Source organism: Falco biarmicus, chromosome 5, assembly GCF_023638135.1.
Source record: "Falco biarmicus isolate bFalBia1 chromosome 5, bFalBia1.pri, whole genome shotgun sequence".
Taxonomy (NCBI): Eukaryota; Metazoa; Chordata; class Aves; order Falconiformes; family Falconidae; genus Falco; species Falco biarmicus.
The window spans coordinates 24,795,042-24,809,678 of record NC_079292.1 but is presented as its reverse complement, the minus strand read 5'-3'; the positions used below and the strand labels follow the sequence as shown (position 1 = coordinate 24,809,678).

Below are 14,637 nucleotides of genomic sequence, written 5' to 3'. Positions count from 1 at the left end.
TGTGTGAGAGAGAGATGCGTAAGCCGGCAGTGCCTAAATTGTCTAAATTAGGAGTGTGTTTGCTCTAACAGTGCAGATCCTAGGCAGGCCAAATCACTCTCTGGAGCTGCCTTAGTCTTTGTAGAGAAAGCTGCCCTCCATGACTCGCCTGCAGTTGAGAGGAGGCAATCATTGCTGGGGGCCTGACCCACTGAAGCCAGGGACCACCCAATGCAGCAGACAGCATGAGCTTGGACCATGCAATTGGGTCCTTTGGAAGGATGGTGAGGAAAACACAGACACGCAAGAAAATGTGTGAAAAGAAGAGCTAAATAAGCTAGATAACATGGCTTGAAGCAAAGGTTACGCCAGTGCTGATGTTAGAGAAATAGCATGGAGACACCCAGGTGGCTTCTAGGCAAGGTACCAGCAGCAGCCAAACCTCAGTAGCACAGTGCTTGGCTGGATTTATGCAGCTGCCTAGTACTAGTTCACTGAATACCTGACGAAGACAACATAAAGCTATCCTGGATAATACCTCTCCTACTGTTAAATCATTGCTCTTTTACATTTTACATACAAAGAGTTGTTCAAAGTTGCAATGACTTTTTAAAAGTAGATGAATTTTTTGGAAATGCCATTTTCTTCCTCAGTTATAATGTAGGTCCATGCTCTTCCAAATTGAACGCCAAGAAAGAAGTAGGGAAAGAATTCTTTATACAGCTCTTCTGAAATTTTCCTCTTTCATTTGGCCCAATTGTTACATCAGAAGTCTAAGAGATTGGGATTTCAAAATGTTTCCACGTATTAAACTTCTTTTTTCTTGCTATTGCTTATCCTTCATCCCATAAAATCTCCAGCAACTCCTTATTTTACTTCAAAACACAACAGATGTACAAACACACAGAATAGAATAAATGACCACATCTCAAGGAACAGGATTTTAACAGACACAAAGATAAAAGAAATACAAGCCTACAAATAAAATACCTCGTCATAACTCAATACTCCATAAAGAAATACCTTTGGCTTTTCCTGAAGTGTTGGTGCCTTAGAGGTGATCCCAACAGACAGAAATTCAGCTGTACAGTAGGAGACCACAACATGAGAGACAACCAGGAAATAGACAGTCTGGACACAATGTTATCTCAGAGACATGGAAAAATGTATATTTATATACCTACAGGATAGGTAGAAGTCTGAGCTGTCAACAGAAGCGTAAGGGTTCAGAGCATAATTTGAAATAACCCGAGTGGAAAATATAAATTACCAATGCAGGGAGGGGTGTGAAGTATGATTCCTCTGGAGTAAAAATAGAAGTATGTAATTAAGAGGACACTTACTGTACCAGGTCTGGGATATGGGATGCGACCTTCATATTGTACCCACCGATGATCCACGCTCTCTTTGTGAGCGTAAGGGCCATTGAAAACCGCTCTGATATCTGCCATGCTGTACACACAAACTGCAGAGCCCTTGAAGACGGAGCTGAAAAAGAAGGATTGATGAGCATACTGTAAACACCTCGTCAGTGCATGCTTCATCCAGTGAATTAACTAATTCCAGAGTCCATTGGGGTTTGGATCAATCCTACACCTGAGAGTTAATATAAGTGGTGGCAAATAACAGACATCTACAGGTCTAATAACTGTGGGTACTTAATGTCAATACAGTTTAAAGCTTTGCTTGGTTGAAACCTGGATTTAGCCTTTGGGACCACTTGATAGACTGCTTTTTTTTTCTAGTGGCTGACAGTTTCCAGCTATCATTAGTTATTTTGATTTGAAACTTCTGCAAATGAAGGACATTCCTTTACATTGTTTTCACATCTGGAAGTCCATATATTAGTGATATTACAGGTGATGTGCCTGAAAATTACAAGTTGCATTGAACAGACAATAAAAAGAGATAGAAATAAACATTTATTTCTTTTTCTATGTCTTTTTCTTTTTTCTTTTTTCTTTTTCTTTTTTTTTACATATTTTTCTAAAGAAAACCCCAGACAGTACAGTTTTCCAAAGAACACCATGCCAGGTTGTTGAGTGGCATGTACTTTAGTTACTTCATACACCATTTCATTCATTGTGCAACATTTCATTCAATCTTGAACATTTTGTGTGGTTATGTATTCTGTGGAGCCACCGTGGTGGCTGCTTCTGAGTTAAGGTGTGCCTTGGCAATTCTTCAACATCTGACTGGTCATTATCTACACTCAATTCAAAGGTTCAGGAGACAACGAAAGAATTATTTATTTCCTTTCTGACATTTCTATATAGAGCACCTCAGTATGGCAGCTGAGAGATCCATTAATTAATTAACCTATCCCCTTGAGATAAGGGTGGGGTTTTCTTCCATCAACTCCTGTCCATGAAAACACTGAATTATCACTTTAGAGCATAGTGTGGTTTGATTCTAAGAAACAGCTGATGTCAAGTTGTTGGTTACAGAATTAATGCTTCGTGGCAGTGATGTGTTTTAAACAGTAACTCTCGGTTGCTCAAAATAGCATGACAAATTTATAATTCAACTACATAAGGCTGAAATAAACTAGTGTGCTTTTGACTGTTTAAATATTCATTACTTTTTACAATCACTCTCAAAAGTCAGGCACACAAATGTTTAGGGACATAATTTATTATTTCCATTTCTGAAATAATTCTCCTTACTGACTACAGCCCCAATATTGCAAGTTTTAGACAAGCAGTCTCTCACTGCTCACAGGAATCAGGATCTAGTAATAGAAGGGTTTAGTAAAAGGCCTGAGTAAGGTCTTCAGCATTTGTTTCCAGAGGCACACGTGATCTTGATACATACCTTGTTGTAGTGAAGACTCCATACACAAGTGGGTTTCTCTCATCTCTTGTAGAAAGTAAAAATATATCTTCTGCAATGGAGAAAATGTTTGTTTGGTTTTGTTGTCTTTTTTTTTAATTAAATATCCACTGAATGTTTCTGCATTTACTAATTTGGATATTTGTTAATATATAAAAAAACTCTATTTTTGTCTAAAATTTAATTTCTGCCCTGTGATTTTGTGCTGATATTCTGAAGTTTTCCATTTTTATATAGTCCATTCTTTATACAGAATGAAATTTTCACTTTCCAGCTTTTGGAGTGAAAAGTAAACCCACCATATTTCTGATTAGACTAATTCCAGTTATAATCAGGACTTCTGACAAAAGACAGAGATATTACTAGCACTGTCTGGAAGAAGAGTAAAATCAGAACAAGACAGTGCTTCTACAAACAACAACCAAAAAAAAAAAACCCAACCAACCAAAAAAACCCACAAAACAACCAAAAAATCAAGCGATATGGAGGTCAAAATAGTCCATCAGAGATAAATCAACTTACGCAGCTCATCAAAATGTGTGTCTGCTCCTTCAGGACCAGGTATTGAACACACAAGCCTGGCTTTCAGAAAAGTAGTCCACTTGTTTATTAGGCTCCTTTGACCTCCCATATCATTCTAATAAAAATAAAATTAAAAGACATAAATATTAAACAAATAAGAAGAGCTGTAACATATGATGGTAGATGGTAGCACAGTATTGGCCGTGCTTCTTCAGTCTGATTCCACGGCCTGATCTTACTACAACAACAAAGTCTTTTTTTCAGGTTGTGGTTTGGTTTTGAGTTTTTTTCAAAAATAGAGTAGGACATCCTTTTTATAAGTAGCTCCAGTAGTCACTTCTCAGCTCAGGGACTGAGCAACTCAAATTTCCTAATTATACCCAAATTGGTTTGCAAAGTTCTCCCACCAGGTCTACAGCTGGAATGCTGTGAAAACATATGTCTCTATAATGTGATTTCTTGTTCCCTGTCATGCTATTTTTTGCCATCAGTTGTTCTTCAAGAATTCTTTACAAACCCAGTAATAATAGAGAACATTATGGATAGATTTCTCAAAAAAGAAAAACTACACTCATAAGCAGATCTTGCAATGTAAATACTGCACTGCTTGCTTTGTGTACGGAGCAGAGCTACATGTGTTCCAGGGAAAACCAGTCATATTATTTTAATAATCATTTTAATAATCATTTTTATGGAAATATCAGTCTATCCTCCACAAAAGGAATTTCTTTTTTTTTATTTTTTTTTCATTTTTTTTTACTATGGCTTCCAAGATACGAGCATACTTGCCTAGATTTCCTTTAGTGACTGAAGAAAGAAATAATCTCTAAAAGGTCACTTGAAATTTGAATTATCCTTATGAAAGGTAGGTGTCCTTCTACTGACTTGGATCAGTAGAGGGGTGTGGGGGAAGTAGATCTTAGAAGAAAGTTTTCAATTTTAAGAAGCCAGAACTAGGAGTTTGCTTAGCTTACCTCCTTCCATTGAGTACATGAAAAAGCTAATGTATAACATTTATCTGTCTCCTTTGGTCCCAAATAACAGATCTGTTTAGGTTCTGCAATGCTATTTCGATCCAAATTATTTGCATACTGAAAACTGTAAGGGCAACGATATCCCAGCAGGAACCAAGAATTCAAACACTTATGAGAAATATTAGCACCAACAGTAGTCTCCCAGGTTCTGAATTCTATAGGTTCTGAATTAGCCCATAAAGGTGCCTATTTCTTTTCATTTATAAACAGAAGCTTAGGGGATCTGTACTGTAAGGTTAAGCACCACAAATTTGATCATAAATATTCATTGCCTCCTTAGGAGAGATCCCTTTTTTGTTAACCGGCTTTGCAACTTTGAAGGTATAGAACGAGCCAGTAGGAAACACTGGGTGGTGGAAATTATGTGCTGTTTCCATAGATTGTATTTGGCCCTTCAGGGTTGTATCATAAATAGTATAGGCATTCAGAAAGATGGTTTTAAGTCCTGAAATTCATTTCAGAAGGAGTAACACTTCTCTGGTAATGCATTCTTAACTGTTTTCCCTTTTCAAGTACTTGCTACTTTTAAATAGGTTAGCTCAGTTGGAAACGATTCCTGTTAATCTATCGCCTTTGGAACTCTTGCTCTTACAAGAATTGCTACCTATTCTCTCAGTTTCCTGAGATCCTGCCAAGCCTGAAGCTTTGCATCTAGCCAACAGATTTATTATAAAGGTGTCAAAAGTAGCAGCCCAAAGCCAATAGGAAAAAGAAGCTTTGCGTGTGTGTGTTCCGTTCAAAGGCACAGCAGATAAACTTTGCACTTTAATTAAAATCAAACAATTACAAAGATGCAACAAAGAATCTTAAAAGGCAAGAAGCATTAAGCTTTTCCTTCCCCTGGCAATTGAGATTTGTTAAGCAATTCTCATGTTGCAGGGCTTCCACTTTGATTTCTGGTGGATGCAGTGCAGCATCACAAGAGATGTGCCTGGCTGGGATCGGAAAGTGGGGAGGAAGCAAGATGTGATTGGACTGGAAAGGAAAAATCACCCTTGTCTAGCTTGTGCTCCTGTCATCACAGGCGTTCAGCTTCTGCAAGAGGTGGGAAAATACCTACTTGTGTTTTACCACCCTTAAGTCATGATCCAACACGGGATTTTCACAAATGCTTCTTTTAAATATATCAGGAGTTCCACTAGAGCAGTGTGAACCATATACTGTGCTCAAAAGAAGCAGTCTTAGCAAGTGCTATGTGCTTTAAGTATAAGATTCCACTGGATTTAAGATGTATCCATATTTCCTCACCCTCAAGCCAGGACATGATGTTAACCATGTTACTTGAATTTAAAAGACATTAGAACAGACATTCACTGGGTGTGCCTTACATAGGCAAAAGTTGCCAATAACACTGCACAGTTTGTAAAGCAGGAAGGGGAATCAGTGACCAGCCAGCACTCCACCATCTAGAGTCCTTCTGAAGCCAGAGCACAACAAATTTACAGTGCAGAAATGGAGACTGGAAAGACCTTTCACTGATTTAGACAGTTGCACATACAATACACACCGGATCCTCCAACATGCTTCTTCCTGTTGCCATGGCTGAATGAAACAAAATGTACGTTTTATTAGGAGGATGTTTTTGCTTGTTCTTTTTGGGGTGTTGTTATTATTATTATTATTTGTTTGTTTGTTTGATTGATTGATTGATTGTTTATTTATTTATTTCTTTACTTATTAGCAGCCATATAGTACTCCTCTATTCTTTATGTCATCTCTGAATAACACAGTGTCTTTGCTTTCCTAATACATACCCAGGATGCACTGACTGAGAAAGTGCAAGAATTTACAAAGACTGTGGTAATTTTATCTACAGGTAGAATTAGCTAAGCTCAGCCCAAGGAGGTTCAAAAACTGTTCATAGCAGAGACAGATCTTTACTTCTGGACTCTCTCAAGTAGTAGTTATCTTATTAAGCTCTGGAAATCTCAATTTTTTGGAAGAAAATGCACCTATTCCTTCCTAACACCATGTTTTGGTGCATATCAGGTCAGTCTTTGACACGTCGTGAGGCTTCAGGTGCTGGTAAGCATGTGATTACTCTCCTTTCCTTCAGACCATGTTGGCACAAACTCATTAGCTTTGCATCACAGATGCCTACTCTGCCACAGACTCCTTGAATGGACCAGCATTGTTCACAATTATTGGCTGGGCAATAATTGTTGGGGGGCCAAAAATGAGTGGGCCAAAATCTTTTTGGGGCTGAGTTGCTACAGAAGGAAGACAGTCTCTTCTCTGGAAAAGATTATTTAATAATACGTCTGCAATGAGTCACCGATGTGCTCAGATGCTGTGAGCTGGATTTAGAGCATGACATTAACAGAATAAGATGTACAGGGTGGGTAGTCAGTGGGATAGAAAAAACAGATGGAAAAGAGAATATCACCAAAGCAAAGGCTAGCCAATGCATAGGTGAACAGAAATAAGGATTCAACACAAAGCTGGAGAATCCCAAGACTAGTGGACTGATTTACACCAAGCAAGGATTTGCCTCAACCCTGCTGGAAGCGTGTGGTAAGCTGGATGTACTGAAATGATTTTGGACAGGAGAGACTGTTACTGAAGACAAAGAACGCTAAATATTTCAGGGAGATGAGACAAGAAGACAAGATAAATCTAAGCAGTGAGAGAAGGGGAAGGTAGCGTGAGCAAGCCTTTCATTCCAAAAATACAGCTAATCTACTTGTAACAGATGAGCAGCTATGAGTATTTGAAATCTTATCTCCCAAAATATCACTTCTAAGCACACTGGATTAACAGTGTTTACTATAAACTTCATTACAGCATAGATGAAGGCACTCAGGACTGCACATTTCTTTTTGAATGTAAATAAATGTTTTAGTTAGCACTTACTGCTTCGTAATCTCCCAAACTGTAACAGATACCAATGCTTCCGCCTGAAATACCTTCTTTTTAACAGAAAGAAGCGCCTGTAAAATCTTGGTTACTTGTGTTTGCCTGAGTTAGGGATTTAGGTAATTGCCAGCTAGAAGGTGGGCAGTTCAATCTGTCACCTGTTGAGGAAATGTTACCATTAAACATCACACAGATTTAAACACAGAAAATGTTTAATGTGGAAATAGTTAAGAATTCAGATATCTGGTGTACCATTTCAATGAGCAAAGGTAAGTGTATGGCATTCTGAAGTCCAAGAAGAATGCTGTTCAAATGCTACAATGTAAAATTTGTGAAGTAAATGAAGGTCATATCATAATCTTTCTTGGGAGACTTCCACAGAAATCTCAGTTTTCTGATCTGAAATTTACATATAACTGACCAAAAAAGCAAGTTTTTCAATCACTCTAGTTAAAAATAAGTTTATCATGGAAACAAAAACCATCAGAAAAAATACTGCTTTATGAACAAGTGATTTAAAAATCAGCTTATATTAAAGACTTTCTGTCTATTATCTGTTCTATTGCATTTTATATATAACTGTAGCTTCATGAAAATGCACAAATGTTTGTCTTGGAACCCAGCAGGCAGGAAAACAGATGGCAACAAAGCTAAAGAACATCTGCATCTTTGGGGTTTAAAATCTTTTATTTGTTTGTAAGTAACAGTGACAAATTGAACATTAGGACAAAAAGTGTGATTTTTCTGAAAATCAACCAACATCAAAGATGTCAAGCACTGTGATTCATAAAACTTTAAAGACAGTAATTATCCTGAACAGCCTCTTAAGGAAAAAAAAAAGAAAGAAAAAAAAAGAGAAGAGACAATGAGTGGAATTTCTAGAAGCAGGTTATTAATTACAGCCAGTGGCAAGATGTGCAAAAAGACCATCCAAAGGGAATTCCTGGCCTGAATAATAGGAAATGCTAGAGAACAGAGGGAAAAAGTGCTGAAACTGCAAAAGACCCTGGAGCCCTTCTCTTGTGTGAAGCTTAGCTAGTACAAAGCCATCAGAAACAAATGGCATCTCCTGCAGCAAAGACTTACATTATGGAAAAAACCCACCCTTCTAGCAGACTTTATAAATGGAGAAACAGCCAACAATATTCTCTGTACTTCTGCCTTCAAATTCATAGTTCTTTTTTATTTGTTTCATTTTACTTTGCATTTTCTGGCTCTACTGAACTCTGTTAGGTATTGACCTAACAGGGGAAAGTAAGATTTCCTCCTTCAGGAACTCAGGTTCAAAATTTCTTGTCGAAATCATATTGATGTGAGATGAAAGATTCCTCCCATGATTTTGGCAAGCTGTGGGTCAGAGCCAAAACCATCAAGCAACACATGAAGTGTGACTTGAGAAAGAATAAAAATACATTTGCAATATAAACAAAAGAAAGGAGGCACATATGATTTTAGATGTTTGACTGCTCTACTATGACTACTCAGAGTAAACTTGGGAAAGTCAGTTCACCCTGTGTCTGCTGTCCCCATCTGATAACAAGAGTGATGACTCTGTGTAGTAATTCTGCTGTTTCTATGAGGCTACAGAATCTTTCATGGGGAAAGCTTCTCATTATAGGATTGAATATTTCTTCATATAAGATAGCACCGACCTCTCTGGGCACTGCAGTTATCGCCAACATGTAAAACTTCACCTGCCTGAACCAAGATGAGTTATTGAGAGGAACAGCATCATATACTACATGCTTACCCACAGCGATGTCCCTTATCAAGTCTAGCCTGGCAGAACAGTGCAATTCTTCAGCCTGCAGACTGTGCCTTGCAAGGTGTCTACCACTGGGGTGGCTTTTGCACCTAATTAGACAGCAGAGCTAAAGGTGCAAACACCCACAGACCCCTGATAGGAACTGTGCGGTTGCACATCACCTCAACAAGAAAGCTTGGAATAAACTCAGCCCTCCTTGATTGCCACAGTGATGCATCAGCCTGGTATCTCTACAGCTCTCCTCAGACCATCAGGGTGCAGTCTACGTGCTCTTTGCCTCCTCCAAAAGGATAATCAGAAGTTCCTCTAGATTTGTGTGGCTTGAACATCAAGCTTTCTCCTATTTTCAGAGAATCCTTCTCCAATCATTTTTCACATCTTTCTTGAGACCCCAATACCATCACAACTTGAGACAGAAAACTCATGGTCTGGAGTACAGACATGCAAAACCCTGGACTACTCTTTGGTCCCTGGGACTTGCCATTTCTGAACACCTTTCTCAAATCATCGTCCGTCACAGTCCAGAACCGAATGCACAGCTTGTCCTGGCTCCCTGCTTATTTTCCCCATCCTGAGACAGTGCCATTGTGTCAGGCACTACGACTAAAGGGTCCTCATTGTTGGTGTGGTATATTTACTGATCTCACCACCTGTCACTGCTCTGTACCGGCTGGCTTCATTCCCTTAGCGTAAACCACACTGCTTGTTGCAAAAGGCATGGCATGGTCTCTCCTACAGATTAAGATTATGGGCTGTAGATCAAATCATTCATCAAGCTCTGTGCACGTCTAAAGCTGATTGCATAACCATGGCCAAATATAGATGCCAAAACCAAAATCAACAGAAAAGCTAAACATTTGTCTCAGGCTGTGTCCGTGCCTATCTAGCCAGCAAGATTCAGCAAGACAGGCACACATATCTATAGTCATCAGCATGCAGCAGTGCTGCAGCTAGTGTCCAGCCTGCTTTTGGCTTCCTCAGCCGAAATGAGCAAGTGCCCAGCAGGACCAAACCAGGGAAGCTTTTGGCATGAAACCAGAATGAAGCTCAAGTAGCTGAATATATGGCAAGATGACCCAGTGTTGTTTGAAAGCTGACATGAGACCTATGGGTACAGCTGCTGCTCTGGGCATTCACAGATTTCTAGGCATGAAGACAATGGGAAAAAGGGTCTTTATTGTGACTGTAGCAAAAACTACAGGACTGCAGACCACATCCACTGTGGAAAAGCCCTGGTCTGAACTTTAAGTGAGAGAAACAGTGTCTCTTAGCTTTGAGTTCCTGCTCCGTAAGCAGTTTTGTTGTTATTTCATTCAGAATGGCAATGTACTCATATTAAACGCACGTAACTGTTTGGTTCACTAATGAAAATGTTGATTTTTACTTCGGAAAGTATTTAAACATCAGACCCAGAGGTTTCTATTGAATTATCTTTGGATGGGATCCGAATTGGAAAATATGATAACACAACAAAGAAAAATCCTGGACTGTTAGTAAGCATACCTTGCAAAAAAACCCCACCAAAAGCCAGAAACTAACAAGCTCAGGTAAAGACAGGGATATGACAACAGCAAGTTTGAACATGGTTTGGAACAAATGAAATAATAAAATTAAGCACCGTTTTACCACAAGGCCATTCAGCAATCCTGCTCAGATTACCTCCAACAGGTTTGCTAGTGTTAAGAACATTCCCCAAAACTGTTCAAAGCCTACCACAAAGCAGATGTAGTCTACTGTATCCATCTTAGGATGTTCAACTTCAATGGAAATTTGAAGTCAGCAAAGGGTGATGGCTGAACTAATGAAATATGTAAGGGAATTATCAGGGAAATCTACCTTAAATTTTGGGTATAACTTTTCATGGTTTATTCCAGTGTGTGACTTGCCATTACCTGTCGCTCACCTAAACTTTCATATATATTTAATATAAATTATATGATATAAATATATTAAAAGGATATGAAAAGACAGGAGGAAGAAAAAAAAAAGAACAAAACCTTCATGTTATGAAATGTACCAATCTTGATCACAAAACTACAGGCAATTCAAGTGACTAGGTGGATCATGCAATTAATGTCACGAAGGAGTCAGCATTTATATGGTTTGAAAGTATTGAGACAATTGTGAAAGTGAAGCAGTGTGGGATATGGCACTGGGATAGGATGGTTTATTTCTGAACAAACAGGTCTGAATTTACCATTTCCCATCTTAAATAAGAATCCTTTGAATTTCACGTTCTAGTGACTCCAGCAGGGCAAACCTCCCTTTATAATCAGTGGAAAATATGTCCTTCAAAGAGTGATTTGAGTTGAAGATGGAAGGAATCTTCCTCTAAAAAACAGTCATTTGCCTTTACTGACTGAAGTGAATCAGTGATAATTGCTTTCCTCGCTTGGGTACATAAAAGTGCCTGAAGTCACTAGCGTGGGGCAGTGTGCCCACAGTATTGACAACCACAGGTTGAGAGCTGGAAAAGCATGAGACCAAAACACAAAGGTAGGTCAACATCTGAAGGAGTCCTTTAGAAATTCACATCCTGAAATGTCTACATTTACAACTATGTACTCAACCAACAGCAGCAAAGCCTGAACTGTAAACCGTGGCACATTTTCATATTAAATGTACTGGTAGAAACAAAATGCAGGAAGGTAATTTTACCACATCAGAAAATTTTCAAAATCATAAAGTCATTATTTGCTACTCTTATAGATATTTGAACATCTGATTCAAAGCACTCTGAAGTCAGGACTTTGGATTAGGCACAGGAACTCAGCTCGAACTAACTCTGAAGGCTTGCCACTTCCAAACCAGTGGGTCACTGACAGTGTCTTCTGCAATGAGTATCTGGAAACCAGGATGATTTCCAGAGTTTGCTTCAGAGGTTGTGCAGCTGCATTTCCGTAATCCAGTTTTTAAAGCTCTATCTTGACACTGCAATTTCTTTTTCATTTTCCCTGAGGCTCAGTAAAATTCAGTCACACCTCTTTATATATAAGCATAACTTACATATTTTTGCTTCATCTGCAAATCATGATTTTTCCCCTCAAAAACCCCACCAATTACATAGCTGAAACACACCCATGAGGGACAAAAATATACAAAACTTCCTATGCTTACACCTGTATCCTTGCCAATACGGAAAGCTGGACCAAAAGACCTGACAAAGCCTGATGTTATATCTCTTAATTCATCACAGTTAGAAGCTTATACTATATGGAACTAGCCTGTCTCCAACACATCGAACCTTAAAATTAAGTCATCTTGATGAGAATCTGCTTTTCTACATATTTTGAAAACTTTCAAATTGCATATAATATCCAAATTTGGAAGTCCAAGAGGAGCTGGCTGCTGAAAGACCCATTGCTGTGAAGATGCTCAATGGGCAAATAAGGGTCAAGGTTTTTCTAGACATATTCAAAGTGGTTTTAATCACTATCATTAAGAAATTTAAAAAAAAAAAAGAAAAAGAAAAAAAAGCCAACAAAAAATATGATCCATGGCTAGTATTATGGCTAGGCAATATTACGGTGACAAAGAAAGCATGTAAGCATGTAATACGCGGTAACTTAAATCTCATCTGGAATGACTTGCCTCCAGAACTGGAAGCAGGAGAGTTGCACGAGCATGGCTCTAAGCCCAGACTAATTAGCCTTCCTGAGAACATGTTAACATGGCTATTTTGCTTCCGGGACCCAAGCTAATAGGGCTGAACGGTAAAGGATTATGCTGTGCGGACAACTCAAATGGTTTTGGAGATAGATCAATTATCTACACAGTGATGCATTACACAATATAGAAATACAAAGGATGTTAATGACCCAGTTATTCCTAGTCACAGTAAAGGCATGGCTAGACTATTTCCAGGAGAAGAAAAACACCTTCTAAATTTTACACACAAGCAGCCCCCATGGCAGAGCCCAGCAGAGAGCCTGGGCTTGGAGTTACAGAGGAATAGCTCCCTCCCGCCATTCCGGGAATACAAATTGCCTTAAAGCACCAGACGGGAGGCAAGGTCGTAGCCTTGAACTCTGCTCATGTTCATGGCTCTGAAAATAAATCACATTACCCAAAGGTGGAATGCAGGGTGTGTCCTAGGCTCTTGACTCAGGAGCTCTTAAAATGATTACATTCCAGTCTGTTTAGAAAGTACAGTTTAACCAGGAGGGCTGTGCCTAATTGCTATACTCTTGTCCCCAGGTACAGTGTGGTATATGTGAGGGTGGAATGGCATGCCAGTAAAAAAAAAAAAAATAAATAAATAAAAAAAAATACAAAGAGCTCACTTGTTCCCACTAGAACAAAGGCCACTTCTGGATATTAAACACTTTGGGAAATAGGGGAAAGCATCAGGGGCCGAAGTCTGATTTCTTGCCAGTTGAGGTCTTGGAAATCAGTCTCTAAGACTGCATGCCGTAACTTTTGCAATACATCACTGAAACTGTTAAAGAGAAGCTTGTAACACAGCGAATGCAAACCATTGTAATAACAAACAGGATTTTCCTACTGCAGCAGAGAAACTACTGCTTTTGGCTAATGTCCACTCCATTCCAACAGAATGAGGTTGTAACTATGAAAAAATGTGTTTCTATATAGAAAACAAACAAACAAAAATCCCAACAACCTTCCTCCCTCTCCCAAACCTTTCTGTGGACTCCTTTAGGTTAGGATTTTCATTTCTCACTTTATGTGAGTGGGGAAAATAAGAGAGAAAACTAGGTCTTTCCTGGGGCTATATTTGTGCTTATGTGATGTTGTCCTTAAACAGATTTACAATTATGTCATCATTTAGTGCTGGATACGTATACAAAAATGTGGCTGGCTTGTTAGTTGACTGCAGACGGCACAGTGGATGGATGCTGCAAATTTTTTTATTTTTGTATTTTTTTCCAAACTCTGGCTCTGTGTAACGACTGTTGTGTCTGTAGCCGATGTAAACTGGTTCAGCAGTGTGGGCTTGAAGACAATGTAACAGCTTATGCCTGTGTTTCTAGATATAGAAATACATGGGTTCATGCTCTTAAGAAATTATAGTTTGTATGATCATTTAATATACATATGTGTATCTGTATGTGTTCTAGAAAATGAATAAACATTGCTGGCTAGTCTTTAATAGTATTTTTTTCTTTTTACTTATGACCTTACTTGAAAAGAAAGAGAATAACCCAACAAATTACACTTCAGGAACATACCATAAGTGGTATCAGGTATTACAGACAGGCCAATGGTACTTCTTCTGCCTCCCTCAAACCAAAAATAGGAAATGCCTTTTGCCATGATAAATTATACAACTGGTTCTGAAAGTGACTGTTGAAAGCACTTCCTCCCAATTCATACTGATATCCCCCAGTGACATACAGAACACAGATGACGTACATCTGAATCAGTGCTCTTTAGTGTGGCAGGGGCTGCGTTATGGCAGCACAGGCTGCAAGACGGTAAGTACGGTCTTATGAACAGGACAAGTGACAGCTGTTTGACTCTGGGCAAAGAGCTGCCAGCAAGAGCATTGTAATCTTCTGGGTCTGAAAGTAGCTGGGAAAAGGGAATGCTTTCCACAGAAGATTTTCCCTAAGGGGAAGGATCACTGAGAGACCATATTGTTGAGCCATTGAAAATTAGCCAAAGAACAGGCTGCATTGACTAACCTCC

At 38.9% G+C, this 14,637-nt stretch overlaps 1 protein-coding gene across 6 annotated transcripts in view; it reads right to left on the bottom strand.

The window, feature by feature from the left end:
• Nucleotides 1-14,637, bottom strand: part of SEMA3D (semaphorin 3D) — a 147,721-nt gene that overhangs the window by 37,820 nt on the left and 95,264 nt on the right. For all 6 annotated transcript variants that reach the window (XM_056339939.1, XM_056339936.1, XM_056339942.1 and 3 more), the window contains 3 exons: nt 3,334-3,448; nt 2,794-2,863; nt 1,323-1,467 (listed from right to left, as the gene is read on the bottom strand). In XM_056339939.1, coding sequence (XP_056195914.1) covers nt 1,323-1,467; nt 2,794-2,863; nt 3,334-3,448 — 330 coding nt within the window. The remainder of the gene's footprint in view (nt 1-1,322; nt 1,468-2,793; nt 2,864-3,333; nt 3,449-14,637) is intronic.